Source organism: Phaseolus vulgaris, chromosome 1, assembly GCF_000499845.2.
Source record: "Phaseolus vulgaris cultivar G19833 chromosome 1, P. vulgaris v2.0, whole genome shotgun sequence".
In the NCBI taxonomy this organism is placed as follows: Eukaryota; Viridiplantae; Streptophyta; class Magnoliopsida; order Fabales; family Fabaceae; genus Phaseolus; species Phaseolus vulgaris.
This window is the reverse complement of record NC_023759.2, coordinates 1,145,456-1,166,650: the sequence shown is the minus strand read 5'-3', so window position 1 is coordinate 1,166,650 and position 21,195 is coordinate 1,145,456. Positions and strand designations below refer to the sequence as shown.

Sequence of the window (21,195 nt, the reverse complement as noted above, 5' to 3'; positions counted from 1 at the left end):
TATTTTGAAACTGGACGATGATTTCAACCCAAATAAAAAGATACATATTTACGGATTGAAGTCAAATGAAATTCCATCTGCTAAGACTTAAGAGTTGAAAGCATTGGGAAAAGTGATTAAATGAAGAAATGGATTTGAAAAAGGGTAATATTAAGATAAAATGAATGTCACCGAGAAGTGTCAAAACAACTCCTAACATTAGATAACAAAATTGGTTAAGCAGATCCAATAAATGCTGCTACTGTTGTGTATAAAAAAGAACATAAAACACCTAAAACGGGAAAAAGCATTTACAAAGTACGACCAAAATGTATTTACATCTACGGTCAGAACCTCTTCAATTAATCTTCTAGAGTCTGGATCTCACCCATCATGATCCGGTTGCTCACAACGTTAAATCCCAAAACTGAAGGGCTGACCTTTTTCCCCTTCTTACCTTTCTTCTTTCCACCACCTTTAGAGGATCCTTCACTGTACTCCACATCCTGTATATCTGCATTAGCTGATGCTGTCCGAGCCACACCAGGTCGAGCAACTTTCTTGTCATTCCTATTCTGAAAAGCTATGTCTAAAACATCGGATGGTAACAACTCCTTGTAATTCAGGAATTTATCAATGAATTCATGGTCAGGATCATATGATCCAAGGTTTTCTGTAAGGAGCAGCTCAGCTTCTGATCTGGATTGCTTCAAGCAAAATTCAAGGAAGCTTGTATCTGCAATAAGCCATGTACCCCCCACCCCAACCAAAAATAATTAAGGGTTATAAAAAAACAATCTATGGTATTTAAAGAATAAAATACTTTCGAAGTGGTTACAATAAGTACAGCCTAATCTATAGTGCCATTTAAAATGTTGAATTCAAAACCGATAACCCTTCAAACTAAACAACTACGACCTAAGTCTTAACGATGGACATACCTTTTGAGCCAATAAGCCTAACACACTCACTCTCACACCAATCTCTGAAGTCCGTGGCCTCTGAAAATTTAACATAATTTCAACATTTAGAAGATTGTCAAAAGACCCAGACAGTATATTAGGCAATCGGCATGTACAATAAACAAATAATAAAGCATCCTTGTTTTACCAGAATGCTTTGTCATGGCATCTTTTTTCAATTTCTGCATTGATTGAGAAGAGGCGGGTGATGATGCTAGAGACCGTTCAGTTGGTTTGCCACTCACTGATTTCTGTCTTGTCAATAGTCCCGGAGAATTACCTCTCAAGGGTATGTTTTTTGAACCCGTCCCTTGGCTCGCAAGCTGAGGGAAATCAGACCTGCTCGAAGGGAAAACAAATAAATCAGCTATCGCTCATCAACTGTGCCACCAAAACTGGATGTTTCAATACACAAACATACTCAACTACTATTACTTCAGAGTACTCAAGTTTTAAATCAAACACCAAACTTTTTTAGGGGCAATAATCGAAGTAGTCCAAGAAGGGGGAAGGGGGGGCAACACACCATTCTCCAATCCCATAGTGAAAGAAGGAATGGGAACAGATTCACTACAGCTTAGAAGTTAAAGATAAGTAAATAATTTCTACGAATTTTACCAACAGGCAAGAAATTTATGTTTAGTAGCAGATGCCTTCAAAACCAAAAATTTCATGACCAATGCTACTACAAAAACACACTTTTCAATTTTCAACACCATCAATAATATAGAGACTCAATTTCCAGATCATCTAACAATAGAAACAAAAGTGGACATTTATCACATTCTTCCTTGTGTAATATTTAAGATGTGTTAATTGGTTGCAATGCTACTGCAAACATTTCTAAACAAAGATGTGTTAAAACAAGCTTAGTTTGCTTTCAAAGAAAGCCTATAAATAAAAATAATGAAAGTTTTAGATGAGAAGTTTGAGGGTAAAATTTTCAAACGCAAACACAAAAGGAGATAAGAGATCATACTGCTTAGAATCTTGCTTAGATTGCTCCATTGGACCCCAGAACAAGTCATCATCCCCCTTGTACTTTGATTGAGAAGCTTGGGTATTTAGCTGAATTGGAGAAGCAGCTTTAGAAGGAGAGGATGCTGAAACTGACCATGAAGATGCACTATTACGTGTAGACTGGGTAGGCTGAGATTTCTGAGGGGGAGGAACTGGGCTCACAGGAATTGCAGAAGAGGCCTTTTTCTCCTGCTCCTTTAGAATGTCCCTCAATGAAGTTGGTTTTGGAACCTTACCAGAATCAGTAGACCAAGCTGGAGAAGGAGACGAGCTTGGTGGTTCTCGCTCTCCTTTCCAAAGAACAAAATCACCCAAAGAGGGTCCTGCAGGGATGACAGGCAACTCTTCCTTCTCCTGCTGAGCCCAACGGGAGCTTTTTCCCTTTTCATTGGGGCTTGAAGCTATAGGTACATCAGATGATGCAATGGGCAATGAAGCTTTAGATCCTGAACCCTTAGATTTTGTTGACTTTTTTCGGCTTCTTTTAGTATCCTTCGCCTCAATAAAATGGCCGTCATCCAATGATTCTGATTGTACAACTATATTATGTGAGGGAAATATACTATCTGGAACCTCAGCATATATTTCATTAGATTTCTTTAGAACTTCTTCTGCTAATAGATCATGCAGAGGACTTTTCTTGCTCTTGACATTTTCAGAAGTTTCAGATTTAACAGAATTCTCAGTGTTGCCTCCTCCATTGGCACTTTCACTAGATACCTTCACAGAGTCTGGATTGGACACAACCCCAGCCCAGGGACTTGCCAGGCTCATTGAATTTACAGAAACAGCAACATCCGATACAAGTATTTCTGTTTCAGCCTTCCTCTGTTCTTCCTGTTGAATTTCTAAGAAAGATTTTGGTTTGAAACCAGGAGCAGGTTTCCAAGCTCGTCCAGCAGATACCTCAGTTTTCTGTGTCAAAAAAGAACTAGCTGCGTTGGCCTCACCCGCATCAACTGTTTCAGTTATCTTTCCAGTAATAATATCAGGCCAGCCACCAGCCTCTGGGACAGCACTTCCAGTTCGAGTTCCTTTAACTCTTGTTTGTTGCATATCATTTAATGATTCGTCCATCTTAGCTTCCCCAAAATCACTTAATTTTGGCATTTCAGCTTCTGTCTGCTTTGATGGCTGCAAAGTCACATTTTTTACCACTCCTTTTGTTTGATCAAAAGACTGGGATTTGGTTGATTTTTGCTTCTTAGATTTCTTCTCACTAGCCTTTTTAGGTTCTTGACCTTCAACCTTTCTCATGTCTCCCAGAGATGGCTCAGATAAAGTGCTGTCCCTCCCAGCATGTTGCTCTTGATACACAATATCCAATTTAGCCTTCACCTCCATACCAGGACCACTCACTGGTGGTGACACATTAGATCCAACTGTAGATAAGGCAATGTTGGATGCAAAAGACTCCAGATGCCCAGATTTTTCACCAGATTTAGAAGTTGAAGCCAGGACCCCAGCATCAGGCCTAAAATTGCTGGGCAGCAGCTGTTCCACTGACTTAGCAGTGTAATCAGAAGAAGAAAGAGGCACAACAAGTGGTTCCTCTTTTGATTTGTTCTGATCAAGCAATGGAGAACCGTCAACATGAGTTGATGATACTGGGAAAGATTCCTTCTGATACTGATCATTAATTTGTTCAGTAAGATTAGGGACCCAATTTTCTGGATGATGAGTATCCCCAAAAAATTGGTGTGGAAGACGAATAGAAGCTTCACTGCTTACATTAAAACTTGTATCTTGACTAACTTTAGGTGGTAGATTCAAAGAATTAGAATTATGCTCATTATGCGCATTGGGGATTGGTGCCTGAGAGCTCATGGGAAAGATCTCTTGTGGTTGAACTTGAGAAGGATCCACACGCAAATTCCCTATCGGTAATACACCTTGCAACTGTCCATAAGATAAATTGCTGAAAAGCTGGCTAGACTGTTGGTCATGCAACACTTGAGAAAGCAGTTGTTGCTGTTGTCGTAGTAGCTGCTGCTGCTCCTCCTGCTTCTGTTGCTGCTTCAGCAATAGCAGTTTATCAATCAAAGGGATCTGCGGTGCTTGAGAAGCCGCTTGAGAATGCAGTTGCAACAAGTATTGCTGTTGCAACATATTTAATATCTGCGGATCTTGTGATAAACCCGAAGAAAGTAGCTTCTCCGCTGCCAAAGCATTATTTGGGGTATCTGCAGCAGCTTGAGACAATAAATTGCTTAAAGACAACTGGTTTTGTGCCGGCAGCCTTTGCTGCTGAATTCCAAATGGCATTTGAGGAAAATTTGGATCATGAAGCAAGTCAATTTTATTCTGTAGGGGATCCAATGCACCTTGTAAGGGATAATTAGGCCAGCCAGCAGCACCATTATTTTGGCCTGCAGATGTCCTATCAGATAAACCTTGGATGATTGACATTAACTCAGAATTTTGGGATGGAGGTTGACGAGAGTTATCACTCCCTGAAGACAATAGTTTAGAATGCAAGGAGGCATCTGGGACAACATCCGCTTTTGGAGCAAATGAAGCTGCATCACGCCCTGGCCAATATGGGTAGGGAGTAGGCAAGGACCGTTGTCGTTCAAGTGCCATCCTCTTAGCAAGCAAGTAAAGATTATTTCCATTGTCAACTCCTGATGGACCCATATTACCAGGATTATTTCCCATAAACCCTTGTAAACCTGAATTGAAAGCATCAAGATCAATGTCAAGCTTAAATATCTCAAAACATGCTAGTGTACAAAAATGGAGAAGATTAAAAAAAATCATCAATGCAGAAAATTATAATATAACTTAATTATCCAAAAACGAAGACCAAAATAACCAAGTATAACAAGTAAGAACCTTCTGACAATGCCAGGCCATCAAGGGGAGGACTGTTCTTGCTACCAGACATAAGTGACTCCAGAAACCTATTTTCAGCTTCGGTATCAGGATTCGGACGATGCCTAGAATCACTTCGCAAAATGTCAACCTCATTCAAACCAGTAAGAGTATTCCCAAATGTGCCAGAAATTTGTCGGCCAGGAATATCTGTGAAGTCATTTGGCTTTGGTGTAGAAAACCCAGGAGGAGGACGGGCTTTAGCTCTTAAATGGGGCATGGCATCACCAAGAGACAACCATGGTGAGTCAGCTGCTGAATTTTCCAGACGAACAGGTAAATCAATACCAAAATATCCAGCCTCAAACCATCCAATAATATCAATTCCTTTAAATGGACCTTGGATTAGACCCTTAGGATCTTTATACAAGAGGGATAACTCCTCTGGAACAGTCTGTTGAACTCTTCTGGTTTCAAGTTCACTGTCCAATATGCCAGACAACTGCCTCTTGATAACAGGATCTTCACTAGCTTGCCACTTACCTACTTCTTTGGAGTCAGGTAAATAACCCAAATTATTTTCCCACTGATTATGAGGATCTTTTGGCTGGTGTGAGTTAATATCCGTTTTTCTCAATCTAAGATCATTAGTTATATCTCTGCTATCGTGAAACTGGGTAGCATGATCAACAACTGGCATAGTTCGCCATGGAGCACCAGGATGAACAGCAGAAGTATTTCCTTCAAAGGACGAGTCTTTATTAGTGGAAACCTCTTCAGGCACTTTGTAAGAACCTCCATCTTCACCTCTATCTGTTCATTAAATATATTATGACAAAATAGTGGTAAGTAGAGAAAGAAAAGTATACTCCTGAAAAGCCAGAGACTATAGGGCAGCAGATATAGGTACGAAGAACCCCATTTATGTTGAAAGAGGAATCCTTAAAATGTGATATTTAACATTGTTCAAGCAGTAGAAATTGAATACATAAATGGGAGGGGGGGATCAGTAGTTAAGTTTGTTTAAGGCCATGCAAACCCACTAATTAGACCACTGAATTATTTAGAACTGAGGGTTTATAAACAAGTTACGTCATGAAAATATGGGTCAAAGGGTCAAAACCTTACTCTGTTTAAGGGTCAAAATCCTCACTCTATAACTACCTCTACAAGGATAAAAAAAACAATCTAGTTCCAAAAGTTACCCTGCACCCAAACCTATCTAGAAGTATATAAATGTATATCCAGAATTTACCCTGGAAAGGTGCACTTCCTGGCTTCATTCTTCTTGTATGAGTAAAATCAGATGAACTCCTTCCATCTTTTGGCACCTGAGGTGCACTGCTGCTAATTATCTCCCCTTTGTCAATTCCATTTAAGACAGACTGTTCAAACAGAAAAAAGCACACACTAAACCACTAGAAAAGGCAATTGCATTCAGTAATTAAAAAAGAAACCAAAGAAACCAATTACCAGTTCCTCAGGATTTGGTGCCAGTATAGCTAGAGGCTCCAACGGTTCATCCTGAGTAAGATTAGGTACATGCACAAAATCCTCAACTAGTTTTCTATTTGTACCCATACCAGTCACTCTGTACACATCAAGCAATTTTGTCCTGTTATATTTAAGGGGGCTAAGTTCTTCATGCCCACTATGAACCTTTTCCAATGCAGTTCCAAGGTATGTGCTACTCAAAGGGCTACCGAGAGAACCAACCCGGCCATGTCCAATACTAGAGACTGGGGGTGTATTCTCCCCACGACCACGCCCATAGGAAAATGTAGATACTGGTTTGTTTGGGGTTGTATGGGAAGGATCAACCCTTCCACGGCTTTGTGAGTAGTTAGATCTCCACGGCCGGTAGTGATCTCCCTCCTTCTCATCCTTTCCCTGACTGGAAATGTTAGACAGACCTTTTTCCAGATGTATATCACCATCTTTCCCAGAGTCGCTCCATTTTTCACGAATGCCCTCCGGTTCCTTGTCATCAGGACCCCAGCGGGTGTTCCACTTACTTTCACGCCGCTGATCAAAGTTAGTTTCTCTGTTTCCTGAATCATTCCATCTATGATTATCAGATGCACCGCGTCGTGCTTCTGCAAAGTTTCTTGCAGTCATATTATCTGTCCATCGATCCACTCTGCGAGAATCACCTACTTCTTTGTCTCCATCTCTCCAACGATCCTTCCTAATGGAGGACTTGGTGTCCCTCTCCTCATCGCGCCAACGGTCACGACGTCCACTTTCTGAGTCAAACATGGATGGCCTAAAGACATCCTTTTTCTTATGGACATCATGCACATCCTCTCCATTTCCAGATGTCTTAACAGTATCTGATTGATGGCCAAAAGGTGGGTTTAAGACCATGTGGCTCTCCTGAGTGGTTAGAAAAGGAAAAGGAAAAGGCAAAAGTACATTAGCAATTGAAAATTATTTCTGGAAAACTAAGGCGGCACCTATGTCTGATTTAGAGACAATATCAACAAAACTATCCGCAGACAACAATAGATGAATATGCAAAACTAGTTAAGCACACACCACAGATCCTGTTCCGAGTTTATTCTCCCCAGGCTTTGGCAGAAGCCACTGTGGTGAGAGCGGAATGGGATTGTCAGACCCTTGCACATCTGCACAAAATGGATAGAAATTTCAGTTATCGAAAAGAAAAAAGGAGATTTTAACTACTAAGTTCAAAAAGTAGAAAGCATGTAGCACAAAAGAAAAATTAAAAATATACAAGAAACATGTATGCGGACTTCAACCAAATATGAAGTTTAAAATAATATATAAAATCGCGATCAAAGGGCTAAAATATGCGCAAAAGGATCAGTCAGTATATTAAGCAACAAAAAATAGAATCTCATGGCAGCAACCTAAATCTGAAACCATGTTTCATTACTTATTTATCTAAAAATAATTGAGAGCAGGAAGTGGAATTAACCAATGAAAACAAATCCTGTTTCAACCGTAATGAAGCTAATATCCCTCCGTGTAAACCCCAATAGCCAATTCCAGCATTGACAACGACAAACTCGGACTTCAAAAACCGGCTTCCTTCACTGCAGTGTAAAACTCCAACCTTCTAAACCACAGTTCACACGAAAAAAGGCGCAAACAAAACAATATTGAAAAAAAAAAATCAAAAACAAAAAAAAAATCAAAATGTAGTTCAAAAAATAACAAAAAAAAACTCAGTTGCAAAAAAATATTCGTGAATGTCATTTCCGTATCGGAACCGTGGAAGCCGTTCCGTCACCGTTCCAAAAGCAAAAATAAAAACCCTAAACTCTCACCCGTAAACGAAGTGCATTTCGGTTGTTCACAAAACTGAAAGGAAGAAAAAAAGAGAGAAATGAAGGTTTGGGGAAACTAGGGTTTAGAGAAGCAAGTGATAAACCACAACTGAATGAAATAGAAGAAGAAGAGAACGCAAGCGACGAAGGAGGAGAGACGAAACAATGGAAGCTAAGACACACAAATCGTTGGATTCCAATCCAAAGCAAAAAAAAAAAAAATTAGAAATGGAAGGAAGAGAGAGCGAGAGAAATGAAACCTTTGGAGATCTGCAATGGCGGTGCGACGGCGAGGTGGTGGCGAGTATCGGAGGTGGCGCGTTGTTCAGCCATGGATGATCAACGAGAGTTGGAAGGAACGAATGAAACGAGCAAGTGAGCACTGTGCGAACGAAAACCCTTCTTTGCGAGGAAAACCAAACTGGGAGGCCAAGGGGAAGAATATAGGTTAACCCTTTCAACACACTTCATAATGTGTGTTAGGGTGCACGTTAAGACCCTGCGACCCGCGCGCACGTTAGTGCCAACCCCTGTGATTCTCGGAACAAATGGCCACGCGCCTTGGACCTGTCCGTGTCCGACCCGCCGCGGGTTTTAGAGTGACGTGTATCTCACGCGCCTCTTTAATTATGGAAGATTTTTGCTACGTTGAAAATGAAATTTTTCCCTCGTATTTTTTCCATTCCCATCATTGGTGCGCATTTCACCCATGACCCGATTTATACGAAACGACTTTCGTTTCATGTGGTTATATCTGATTTATTAAAATTATTAAAAAAATAAAAAATAATAAACTTCTTAGGCTTTTTATAATCTTAATTAATAAAAAATTGTCTGGAAAATAGTTTGTATTTTTATTTTATTTTCAGTAATATTTTTAGTTTTTACATATCTATTCAGTTTAGTCAAAATATTTATAATGTTTTACTCTATAATATTTAATAATTAAATTAAATTATGTAACTGTTTTTTCTACAGTTTACTTTTTTTTTTACTTTTTTATATATTTATATTTATTTACAAACTGTTTAGTTTCCATCATCTATAAAACTTATTCATAAAAAATTTAAAGTGTTTTTATTATGTAATTATAATCATAATTTTAAAAAATATAACTATTTTGTCATATTTTATTATAACTTTGACATTAAAGTATTAGTAAGAAGTGTATTTTACGTATTTTTTATAATTTTAAGATAATTTTTGTAATATTTTTTGAAAAACAAAGTATTTTTATAATGATAATAAACTCAGTTGTTAAACTACTTGAAATATATGTTAGTTTTGTTTTTATTTTATTTTTCATTGTTAATTAAGTTTTAATTAATATAAATCAATTATTTTAATGAATATAATAACTTAATCATGTTTGACTAAAAATATAGGAACTGAAAAGGACTTTTTTGTTTTTCTAAAATTTTAATTTATTTTTTGGGATTATTTATGATTATAGATATTTTTTTGCAAAGAGGGGTCTACCAGAGACGGAGCATGGCACATGGTGTGTGTAGGGTAAAATCTCAAGAATTTTTTATTTTTTTTTTCAAATTTTTGTGTTGCTCCTTCACACAAACTTCACGATATTATTATGATTTTTTTTTTTGTACTTTATTGCTTTATGTTGAATTTTGAATTTTACTAATATCTCTAACTATTATTTTAGCTTCATCATTTTGTTAATGTAAAATTTACAATTACAATTATTATATTAATTAATAATAGTTTCAATTGTGTTTAAAATTCCTAAAACTGAAGGGGCGTTAATTTTTAAACATTAATATGAATAATTAATGTCATTGATATTGTATTACTTTTATTACATATTAGTATAATTTTATTATTTTCATTCTATTTTTTAAATTTTATACAAACATTTATTAGTAAATATGTATGTATATAACCTTTAATGTTTTTAAAAATTCAAATAACTTTATATTCCGCATATTCTCCTCTTTTGATTTATAAAAATGGTTTGAACATGTAAGTTTAATAGAGACTTGTTTTTATAAATAATTATTATATTTTTTAGTTCAAATCTTAATTAAAATATTTTGTACGAAATTAAATTTTTTTAAGTCAAAAAATATTCTGTACCAAGTTAGTAAATAGTTTAATCACTATATACTAAAAAATAATTGTTATTTGTGCAATAAAATAGTAAAATATAATATATAACAACAACGAAACTGTGCCAATTATCATAAGAATAAACAAAGGCTAGAAATTAAAATAAAACTCAAAAATGCTAAAACATTCAGCTTAAAATGGACATTAACAAGTTAAAACACATATAATATTAAATTAATTATCTGCAAGTTTTTATTATAAAAAATAAATCAGTCACGGGTTCGGTCCAGCCCATTTAGAGTCCAGAAAAATAAGCCCAAATGGCTAATTCATATTCCATAGTCAGACAACTTCTTCCTACACCTCTATACTTTCCTTTGCACCTCCATGAAGTAGTAAAGTACTATTTGACCCTTAATAAAAAAATCCTATAACACCAAACACTTTATCCATAAACCAAAAATCCCACAATCCAAAACTCACCCGTAGAGAAGTAAACAGGGGTTAATATTTTTTTTCCAACGGTGGCAATAAGAAAGATTTGCAAAAAAACATGAGAAAAAATGGTGATATTGTAGTAGACGTTGGTGATAAAGTCACTAAAAATTAGATTCTCAAATTTTAAATACATCATTAATTTTAGAATTTGAAATACACTATATATTCTAAATTTTAAAACTTAAAATACAAAATATATTATGATTTTAAAGTTTAAAATATATTGTTTAAAGTTTTTTAATATTTCAAATACCATTTAACACCTTGCATAAAGTAGAAGTGGCATGTTTAAGCATGTAATTTATGTTAGTTATAAATATTGTAACTCTTTTGCTAGTCACAACGTTTTCAACACAAATACAAATAACAGTGCAAGTGACTCCAATATGACATTATAGTAGGACGTTCGTAATGACTATGGTTTTAATAAATTGTAAGATATTATACATTAATTGCAACTATCGTAATTCGAAAATTAAATATTATAATTTTTAATATTTAATTGATCAGGTTTTCATAATATAACTGAGTGCATCTAATAAGATAGGTGTGTCAAAAGTTAATGACAAATATGAAAAAATGAAATGACTACATGTATATTGGAAATTTTGTAACTTGATAGTCTCATATCTTTCAACTCAATACATAGAAAGCTAATGAATTTTATAACTACTAGATTAATATGCCTTTGATAGGCAATAAATGTGTCTAATTGACTTATCAATTTTGTGTATTTTTATTATAATTTCAAAGTTACGTGATATATTTATTTTGTTACTTTACCCTCTTTAGTGTGTTTGCTTTGAAATGTGATGATTATATTTTAACATATGAATAAAGGGAAAATGTCAACATACACATGAAATTGACTAAGAATGTGTTTCTTTTGATAATTTGTAAGATATATTCGTAACTTGTTATTATTTATTAACAAAATGTATGGTTAATTCTATTTGATTTAGTTTGTAACCTTTGAGTATGAGCATATTATATATATATATATATATATAAAAGATTAAATATTTTGATATTTTATCTTCTTACAATTGTGTTCATTAATGTTCTTAATGATCACAACCAAAAACTATACTAAATGTCATGTTAACTACTAGGTTGAATATTAAGAGCAAAGTCTTGCTAATTTTTTTAATCATACATCATAGTTGAGCGATTCAATTAAAAAAACAAAAAATTAAGATTGTATTTACTCCGATCGAGGACATCTAAAGTTGAACATATAATTTTCTCAAAATCATAAACTATACTATTCTTATTATACTTTTGATGCATATGTTGCCTTTCTTGGTGCAAATTTGGCATGAGTATCCACTATAGTTAATACTTTAGGTACCGACATGCCACCAGATATAACAATTTCTGCATCACAAAAAAAATGTTTGTTAAAATCTATAAAAGTTAGATATGTTTCTCATTTCTCTACACTATAATACGTGAAATCAGTTTTTGTCCTTAGTCCAAACTTTAGACCTCATGGATACTTGTACCAAGGAAACTATTGAAGTGAGTCGTTACCATTGTTTTTTTTGTATGTAATAAACAAATTTTCAGTGTGTATAGGGTATCATAATATCATAACACACGTCAGCAATGAGTCAACATAAAATATTTTAACATCCTAATCCACACTGAAAATTTGTTTTCATATAAAAAAACTGACAATGACATGTTCTATTAGTTTCTTTACTATAAATACACAGGATGTCAAAAGTTTGAAATAAGAATAAAAACTAATTTTACACGAAAACACAGGACAAAAACATATTCAATCCAATATAGAATAACATGTAAAGATAATAAGTAGTGAAAGAAAAATAAATACCATATATGATTTGGTTAAGAACATTCATACCTATCCCTTCTCGAACCGACAAATTAGGCCTTAGAATATCATTTGGGCTAATGAGATAAATATCTCCAAGGTACAAGTGATTGGTGGGAACATAAACACAAAACAGTTCTTCATCATCTCTATTCCTCAGGATTATTGAAGAAGTGATGAATCCAAGTGCATATTCACCATGACGAGGATGTCTTATGATAGCAACTTCTTTGAAAGCATTTGAGCTTTGATCTGTAAATTAAGTGAAAAGCTTCAAGTTTACTTAAAAACACAAAAATAATAACATAGAGTTAAGTAAATGTGCTGAAGAAAAATATACCAGGTGATATTGCTGTACTTATTTGTTTTGAGGCAACATATATGTAGCTTACTAAAGGCATTTTCTTAATGAACCATTCACCAAGGGTGAGAAGTGAAACTCCTAACCACGATGACATGAAAATACCAACCAAAAATATAAAAGTGATGGAAGTAATAAATCCAAGACCTATCAATTAAAAAAATTAATTTGTTAAAATTCATGATAACACAAATCATAGAAATATAATACAAGAATCAAAATGTAAAGAATTGAACTTGCAACTAAAGTGGATAAACTTATACACCAAATTCATGTGTATCAATTATATCTTAAACTTATTATCAAACTCAAAAAGTAATAACTTGTAATTAGTGATGATAATAAGGTGAGAGATTCCAAAATCTTACCAAAAATATTGATTCCTAGATGATTATATATTGGGGAGAAGAAACCATCAACAAATCGGATAAATCCCCAAGTAACATAAAATGTTATTGCAATGGGAAGAAGGATGACACTGCAAATGATATCACAATCTCCTTCAGAAAGCTTAACAAATATTAATTCATGTAAAGAATAAGAAAAACCACAACTTTATAATGTTATTTAGAGAAACTCCCTTAACCTTTTGCACCCTTTTAAAGACATTCCCACAAACCTTTTAATTTGTGAAAAGTTCATTTCTCATAAAATAATACCCCTTTAAAAATTTAGTATTATTTTCCATGCATAAGCTAAATAAATGTCTAAGAAATAACAAAAAAAAAGTGTGTAGTGAAAAGATAAGCTAGAAAGAATGGAGATAGAACAATGGGTATCTAAAAAATATGAGTATTTGATTAAAACCTAAAGGAGTATTTGATTAAGGTTCTAGTGAGTATTTCTCCCTGTTATATATATATATCTTCTCTTTGTAAAATACACTCTTTTAATAATCATCTCTTTCTTTTCTTTTCTCTGAATATTTTCACTCAACCTCACATCTTACAGAGAGATTGAATGTTATTGAAGAAACTAGAGAAAAACTAATGTTAATATTTTTTAAAAAAATGTGAAAATTGATTCTTGAGATTCTGTTCAATGCATAAAATTATCAAATTCATAAGATCGACCAAAATGATTCATGTGATGAACACCAGAATGAACAAAACATGCATATATACCATCCTGACATGAACTTCTTTGAGGCCCAGCTACGAATCACTTTTGAAAATGCCTACAAAAGATTATCACTTCATGAAATGAAGAAAAAAGGGGAAAAAAGGGTGATAAAGATTGAATGATTTGAAGATTTTTGTTGAGAAAAGATTGAAGAAAATGACAGATAAATATGAAGGACCTCTTGCCCAGTGTGATTCTGGGTGGAACTAACGTTTGGAGAAGAGGTTGATGATTTTGATGCATTTTCTGATAAGCTGGACACAGGAATCAAGAGCTCTAGATCTCTTGATGCCATCTTTCTCTTTTCCCTGTTACTCTTTCTTTTCCTTTTTCTCTCTCAGGGATCACTCATAACAGAATGCTAAACTTTCATATACTCCTTGCGTTGAAATCGTCATATAAACAACTTTGCTGCCTTGTGTGTTTCAGATTTTATTTCTTAATCATCTCACATAACAACACACTTATAAAATTAAAACTTTGGTCACGTTTATTATATCAAATTTCCAAGCTTCTATAACATTTATTGTTTTGTTATGATCTATATTTCTTTTATTTATTGGATTTTGTTCTAACCCAACTTAATAGATTACATAATAAATTTGTATTATTTCAATTTTGTCCATACTTTAATTGAGTTACATGGAATCAATGAATAAATCAACAGATTTTTTTTATGCTCGCGGGAATTATTGGATGCCCATGATTTTTTATTTTATTTTCTTAATTTTAAAATAATTCTTAAAATATAAACTCGCATAAAAATTTAATATTAGAGTGAATTTTCAATAAATTTGAATAATAAAATATTAGTACAAGTAACTATACCAAATAAACATAAAAAAAAAGTGAAGAAAACAAACATATATTATTTAATGAGTATATACACATGACTTTAATCAGTATATCAAATGATGACTCAACACACATTAACAAAGCATCACTTTGCTTCTGACAGTGACATTAAAAAAATGTGACACTAGAAACAGAGAGGATCCTCCTCATACATCCACACTCACCTATTACTACTACAGAACACTCGAAGAACCAGGGGAATTCTTGGCAATTAAGAGACAATAATTTAAACAACAAAAAGTGACATCCTTTTATCTACTTTCTTGTTTTTTAGGTTAGGCATTTCCACCAGCATAAAGACAACTCTTGTAACCTACAAAATAAACAAAGAGCAGAGATTGTGTAAACTGGGCATGCCTAATACAAAATAAACAAAGCAGATTTTTATCCAGCTACACTATAATACAGAGAATTAAAAAGCTATGAACATAGAAATAGACTATGAGGCAAGAACACATGAATCGAATACTTACTTGGATTATTCGTTGATAACATGGCTGTTTGAGAGAAATCACAAGTCAATGGATTCCGTCCAGCAGTTTGATACAGTAGATTCATGGCATATGCAGCATGGTTTAGTAGAGTGTTAGGTTCAAAACAAGCCCCTCCTTGTTGAATTGCGACACAATCAATCCCCTGCCCACAAGCATAGTCCAAATTTGCTTGTAACTCTGCATCTGAGACTCCTGCTTTCGGCACACACCATGTTCCACTACTATTTGTTTTGGTTGGCTTTGGAGTCACGGGAGATTTTGACAGATCCGGAGTGGTCTTCAATGAAATTAAGAAACATATCATGTTAAATACTACTAGCTAGAACAACATTAAGATGAGAACTGTGAACATTATTAAAGACTGCAAAATGGTGGCTTCATGTCCACTCAAGCATTCTGCTTTATTTGGTGTTGGACCCGGGCCTTTTGGCGCTGGAATCACTGGAGATTTTTGTGTTTGACCCGGGTCTGTTGGCGCTGGTATCACTGGAGATTTTGACACATCCGGAGTCTTCAATCAAATTAAGAAATCACATAGTTAAATACTGCTATAGACTGTAAGTCTAGAACAGCTTCAATATAACTCCACACTATGATCATGGTCTCAGTCAAACATACAGACACTAAAATGATATGAGATGGTATAATAATTCACAGTTTTGTTCATAACATAATGGAATTCTTTCATACCGGTGCAGATACTGGCACGGGGCTGTTAGTTTGCTGCTGTTTGGTGAGGCCAGCATCATAGATCATAGATTGATCAGGGTTGAAAAGCCCAAAGGCTCTCTCAGAAGCATCTCCGGGCTTCAAGTCCTCATCATAGAGAGCAAAAAGGTATGTGTCCACTGATTTTCCAGGCATCAATGGGGTTCCAACCATAGATCGAAGGTGTGCAATGAGATTACCGTTATAAGCCTTGGCATTCTCAAGACTTGGACCAGCTTCACTGGTGTCTCCCTTGTATGGCCACCCTGTCTCCGCCACCACAATCTCAACATTCTTGAACCCCAGAGAATCCAACGCTGAACGAACCGCATCCACCTACACACACGAAAACATCCGCATCAACATAAGCATTATCTAGTGAACTTTAAACCTAACTCAACAATTTCATAAAATCGACTTATAAGAAGAGAAATGCACTCAAATGAAATATGTTAATCTCTAGTTATTTAGTAAACTTTAAACCTTATTCATAAATTCCATAAAACCGACTTATAAAAGTTTAGGTTTGCAAACAAATGAAATATCCAAATCTCTAATCTCTAATAGTCTCGACTAACAACTCTTAGCATGTAAATATATGATAAAGACTTGATGTTTAACTCAACATAAAACCTAAGGTAAGTTTTAGGAGTACTTCTCTAACATTTATCCTTCATTTTGAAGTTACTTTTATTGGATAGAAAGTGATAGATTAAGGAGACACTGAACACTATATCAAACACCATACGAACAGCAAGTATAATTGTGGATACCTGAGCATCGAACATGTTCATGTACTTCAAGTTGGTGTTTGGGTCAACTCGGCCGGCGTTAGGCTGAAAGAGGCAGAAAGCAAGGTTATCGGCTCTGCCAGGGTCGCTTCTGTAGGCAAAGTAGGGATAAGGGTTGATGGTGAAGGGCGAGCCCGTGGCATTGTTAAACGACAACAGCCCCTGCAAAACGGTGTTGTACTCAGGGTGGAACCTTCCGGCGGAGGGAGGCTCCGAGTCCCTCAGAACCGCCATCGAGTGCACCGTCGACACCTTGACCTTGCCGCCGAGAGAGGCCGCCTCCAGCGCGCCCTGCACGTTCTGGATCGCCGGCAGCATCTGGTTCACGAGGCCCGTGTCGTTCGAGGTTATCACTTCGTTGCCAACAGTCACGAGGATGATGTTGCTCGCTGGGTAGTACGGCACCACGTTGGTGTTCACCCACGTTTTCGCGAAGTTCGGGTCCGACGCCAGCCCCGGAATATCGCCGTTCGCCGCGCCGATCACAATTCCAATTCCCGTGTTCGCCAGCGCTTGTATTATCGCCGGATCAGTTCCGTACAGCCGGACTTTTCCTATTGCCGTCGACTGGAGCAGCTTCGCCGTCGCCGCAGGCGGCGGCAGGTTGTCGGCGACTTGTCCATAGTTGACGCCGATGAACGATTCAGAACCTGCACAGAGTACCTTCTTTGTTCATCTCTCAACCCAGTTACATAACATTACTACCAAAATAACAAAACTAAACAACAAAATAAAAAGTAAAATACATAAAAAGTTATTGTTCCCACAAATAAAAAAAAAAGACAATATTATTCAAATATGTCTAGATAATGTGAGATTTTTAATAATTCTGCTCGCCTAAAACTACCAATTCGTGCGTGAAAATATATGTTATGGTAGGTCTGATGTAACAAAACTACCAACTCCTGTATGAAGGTATATGTTATGGTAGGGCTGATATAACAGTGAATGTCAGATAGGTTCAACAAACTCTCACAATAATAGATTTAAATGATTTTATTAAGAGTTGATTGGAATCTACAATAGACTAACTCCAATTTCGATGAATTATATTATATGGTTAATTTTTATTTTTATTTTTCAAGTTCATTGAAATTAAATATGAAAAGAGTGACTACAATAATCTTACTTTAAAAGAAGAAAACTCACTTGCAAGGTTAAATATGAGAAAGAAAGGAAGAAACTGAAGAAGAAATGCGAGAGAGGTTGCCATTGGAGAACTGTGTGTTTCTTTTGTGAACTTTGCTTTGTGTGAATGGAGTTGAGGTGTGAAGGGAAGTATATAAAGGGAGGGAAAGGGAATGGGCAATTATTAGTTAAGGGTAAAACGGTCAAATTGTCTTTCTTAATGTATTCAAAAGTAACGGTAACATAGTGTGTCTGTCTGAGTTCTTCTTCTTCTAACCCTTTTTGAATATTTGAAGAGAATGAGCTGAAGAAGTTGAAATTACAAAACGGCTCTTTCTTACGTGCTAATCAAAGAACATTCTCTAAGTGGACGAAGCAGAAAGTAAAGGATTTTACTTCGTCCTCAAAAGCAGCACGTTGAATCTGTTGGGTCCTCGTGGGAACTCGAATGTTGTTTTGCTTCCATGAACAACTAAAGACCAAGGAAACTCATAGAAGGTTAGCATAATCGAATCCAGAACAATTTTAAAGATTTGAAAAATTATATAAATACTAAAAATATCAGTTAAGCTTAAGTCATCGTTTTATAATTTGTAGTCCATTATGATCTCTAATATGATGTTGAAATTATCAACTAGTATGTGAGATTATACATCTATAAACAGTCATGAAATCATTAATTTTATGTGAAACTCATGTGAAACTAGTTATGATGATACGATAATTGATAAAAATATATACTAAATGAATTTGATATTATTTTAAGTAGATTTCAAGTTTAAATTAACCTTACAAAATCAATAAGTTAAAATTTGTATATTGTCCGTTTTGGAGGTTCATGTTTTGTTATGTTTTGATTCTTAAAAAACGTTTCGATAGATTGATAAAGAGTTTAAGGTTTAGGATTTTAGTCTTTTAGACTATATTGATCGTACATGAAGAATACCCATTTATAAACTATGTATTACACTCATTTATATATTATAAATTCTTTTCATCTCTAATATATTAAATAATAAATTTTTTTTCTTTCTTTCATGAAATTTAATTTAATTGGTTAAAAAGAACACCTCTTCCTTTTGAGAGGAGCCAACTTTGCAATGGCATCCAGAGAGATTTCCAATTCAAACCAATGTGCTACAATCAAAATTTTCAGCACTTTTTGGGCCAAACTCGCTACTACCAAATTATATTTATATATCACTGTAATTCTTTCTCAATCATCAAATTAATGCTCTCAAGTGTCATATTATACCAAACAAATCAAGAGCAACATTTAGGTCAAAATAGTGGTAACATTCAAAAGAAAAGAAGAAAAAAAAAAGCTAATAGAGACGTGTTGTTAGTGTTTGTTTCCTCTTTAGGTTTGGCTCCACATTAAAGTTAGCCACAAAATCAAATTAAAGGGCATTGGAGTTTCTTCCAATGTGTTCATGGACTAAGGGATGGACCACCACCTCCACTTCCTCTTAATAATTCCCACTTTTCTACTACACTAACAACTCTCATTTCTTAATTCATAAGTTACCATTCAAACATAAACAAATCATTTTTATATATGTTCCTCATTCTTTTCTCTACATCTTTTTACTTTTCTATTTTACACCTATTATAGTTAAATACTTTAAGTTATTTCATTGTGAAATTTGTTAGGTTTTCATGCTTTAATATACACAAAAATATATGTTAATTCTTATATATTTTTTAATTAAAAAAAATCATTAAATAGAAAAGAATTTTAGAGACCAAAATAATTAGTTACTATTTAACTAAAATAAAGATAATTTTATAAACTAAAAAAATTATTATTGGCATGTCTTTTTTAGTTTTTTTATAAACTAATTTAGAAACTAAAATATTAGTAAGTGAAACCTTTGTACCTAATTTAAATGTCAACTTATAAATTATTTTATAAATTTTTATTAATAATAAAAATCACTTTAGATATCAATAATTGTTAGTTTATATAGCATTAATTTAGTTAATAAAGTGACTAAGTATTTTTTATCTTTAAATTTAGTTGTTATTTAGTGATTTTTTTTTACAATTTATTTATTTTTAACTTTTTTTAAAAATGTATTCACAATATTTTTTTTAGATTATTTTACAGCTAATTTTAAAATACATTTTCATTGATACTAGAAATATTTTTGTGAAAAATTCTAATATGAATTCACGAGTCCAATATTTAATGAAAATGAACAATATATAAAGAGGAAAATATATATTCATTCTCTTATAATTTTATGTTTATATTGGATCTTATGCTAAAATTCTTACACGTGAGTAGTCTCATATCTTAAAGACTCATTGGCGAAACCTAACAATTTTAGTGGTAGGTTGTTTTCTATTTTTTAAAAAGGTGCATTTGGTTTCTCTTCCTGCTGTGTATGAGTCTTATAATAGAGAGAACTGATTCAACACACTTCAACAACAATACTAAGTTTACTTTAATATTAAGGGGTGTGTTCGTGACATTTTTTTTTCTTCTTCAACTTGTTTTTCAGTTCACGTGATTTGGTGTGTTTATGATACTTATCTTGATAGTTTCTTTTCTCTTGAGCATATCGTGTTTCTTTATATTATTTTTTACCTGTGTTGAGTTTGGGCTTAAGTAATGTTTGTCTATTTAATACATAGTTCGCTGTCGTGTTGGTAGTCTTTAAATTTTTTGAAGGTTTTCCTCTCCTGCGTGTGTGTTCCGCCGGTCGGTGGGGTACCTACAATTGCACTCTGACGCTCAAGTCAGTGTTAGTGTTTGGTTTTTTCTCTTAGGATATAAAAAACGTGCATTTTCCCTCTTCAGAAGTCCCCCCTATAGATTGATTTGGGCCTTTACCTGTGAGAGTTGGGTCATCAGTCCACCTAAACGTGTGTAGTGGTCCTTAGAACGTGTATCATGGCTTCCTGATGTCATGGGCCTGTATCTTGAAGCATGTATTTGACTCATTCAATGACAATTATAACTGTTTTCTTGTCACGTATTTATTATTTTATATTATTAATTCATGTCCTCGGTCGTTCGGGTCGACCAGTACAATTTTTGTGCCATTTGATGACCAAATTTATACATAATCCTCACTTTTGTAGGTGTATTTTTTTTTTTTAGTTTCTTTGGACAAACGTTTCCGGAATATATAAACCTTTAAAAGAGAAAAATAAAATAAAATAAATAAAAGAAGAAAAAAAGAGAGATCAAAACTTTAATGTGTTACCACAAATTGAGCCCATTACATTAAAACTGAGACAAAAATAAAAATAAA

General features: G+C 34.3%; 3 protein-coding genes across 5 annotated transcripts; all 3 read right to left on the bottom strand.

Moving 5' to 3' along the window:
- Window positions 1–129: 129 nt before the first annotated feature.
- Window positions 130–8,574, bottom strand: LOC137816419 (protein ESSENTIAL FOR POTEXVIRUS ACCUMULATION 1). The gene is made up of 9 exons (XM_068619550.1): window positions 8,329–8,574; window positions 7,314–7,402; window positions 6,249–7,151; window positions 6,031–6,160; window positions 4,797–5,588; window positions 1,921–4,633; window positions 1,090–1,280; window positions 921–980; window positions 130–715 (listed from the first exon to the last, which is right to left on the bottom strand). The coding sequence occupies exons 1-9, from the start codon at window positions 8,399–8,401 to the stop codon at window positions 342–344; spliced, it is 5,325 nt and encodes a 1,774-aa protein (XP_068475651.1). The 5' UTR covers window positions 8,402–8,574; the 3' UTR covers window positions 130–341.
- A 3,198-nt stretch (window positions 8,575–11,772) lies between these two features.
- LOC137816421 (protein LIKE COV 3-like) lies at window positions 11,773–14,634 on the bottom strand. Of its 2 annotated transcripts, XM_068619553.1 has the most exons (6): window positions 14,135–14,634; window positions 13,959–14,011; window positions 13,203–13,312; window positions 12,814–12,981; window positions 12,504–12,725; window positions 11,773–12,010 (listed from the first exon to the last, which is right to left on the bottom strand). In XM_068619553.1, exons 1-6 carry the CDS (start codon window positions 14,249–14,251, stop codon window positions 11,907–11,909), a joined length of 774 nt encoding a protein of 257 aa, XP_068475654.1. In that variant the 5' UTR covers window positions 14,252–14,634; the 3' UTR covers window positions 11,773–11,906. The 2 variants fall into 2 exon arrangements, with proteins under 2 accessions (XP_068475654.1, XP_068475653.1); XM_068619552.1 differs by lacking the exon at window positions 11,773–12,010 and having other exon boundaries at window positions 12,026–12,725.
- Window positions 14,635–14,805: 171 nt separating this feature from the next.
- LOC137816420 (glucan endo-1,3-beta-glucosidase 7-like) lies at window positions 14,806–18,432 on the bottom strand. 2 transcript variants are annotated; one of them, XR_011081799.1, is made up of 5 exons: window positions 17,954–18,357; window positions 16,787–17,454; window positions 15,996–16,349; window positions 15,285–15,816; window positions 14,806–15,124 (listed from the first exon to the last, which is right to left on the bottom strand). XR_011081799.1 is itself a non-coding variant. In XM_068619551.1 (5 exons), exons 1-5 carry the CDS (start codon window positions 18,015–18,017, stop codon window positions 15,087–15,089), a joined length of 1,422 nt encoding a protein of 473 aa, XP_068475652.1. In that variant the 5' UTR covers window positions 18,018–18,432; the 3' UTR covers window positions 14,806–15,086. The 2 variants fall into 2 exon arrangements, 1 of the variants encoding a protein (XP_068475652.1); XM_068619551.1 differs by having other exon boundaries at window positions 15,285–15,582; window positions 17,954–18,432.
- Between the last annotated feature and the right edge of the window lie 2,763 nt (window positions 18,433–21,195).

Bases quoted from the DNA above. Each gene is read 5' to 3' on its own strand.
- LOC137816419 (XM_068619550.1), bottom strand. From the start codon at position 8,401: ATGGCTGAACAACGCGCCACCTCCGATACTCGCCACCACCTCGCCGTC. The intron at 7,152-7,313 runs GTGTGTGCTTAA...CTAACCACTCAG, and splicing joins AACTCGGAACAGGATCTGTG to GAGAGCCACATGGTCTTAAA. The intron at 5,589-6,030 runs GTAAATTCTGGA...TTTAATGAACAG, and splicing joins AGGAAGTGCACCTTTCCAGG to ATAGAGGTGAAGATGGAGGT.
- LOC137816421 (XM_068619552.1), bottom strand. From the start codon at position 14,251: ATGGCATCAAGAGATCTAGAGCTCTTGATTCCTGTGTCCAGCTTATCA. The intron at 12,982-13,202 runs GTAAGATTTTGG...TTTAATTGATAG, and splicing joins TCTAGGAATCAATATTTTTG to GTCTTGGATTTATTACTTCC. The intron at 12,726-12,813 runs GTATATTTTTCT...CTTAATTTACAG, and splicing joins AAGTACAGCAATATCACCTG to ATCAAAGCTCAAATGCTTTC.
- LOC137816420 (XM_068619551.1), bottom strand. From the start codon at position 18,017: ATGGCAACCTCTCTCGCATTTCTTCTTCAGTTTCTTCCTTTCTTTCTC. The intron at 17,455-17,953 runs GTGAGTTTTCTT...TACTCTGTGCAG, and splicing joins TCTCATATTTAACCTTGCAA to GTTCTGAATCGTTCATCGGC. The intron at 15,125-15,284 runs GTAAGTATTCGA...TTTATTTTGTAG, and splicing joins GTTATCAACGAATAATCCAA to GTTACAAGAGTTGTCTTTAT.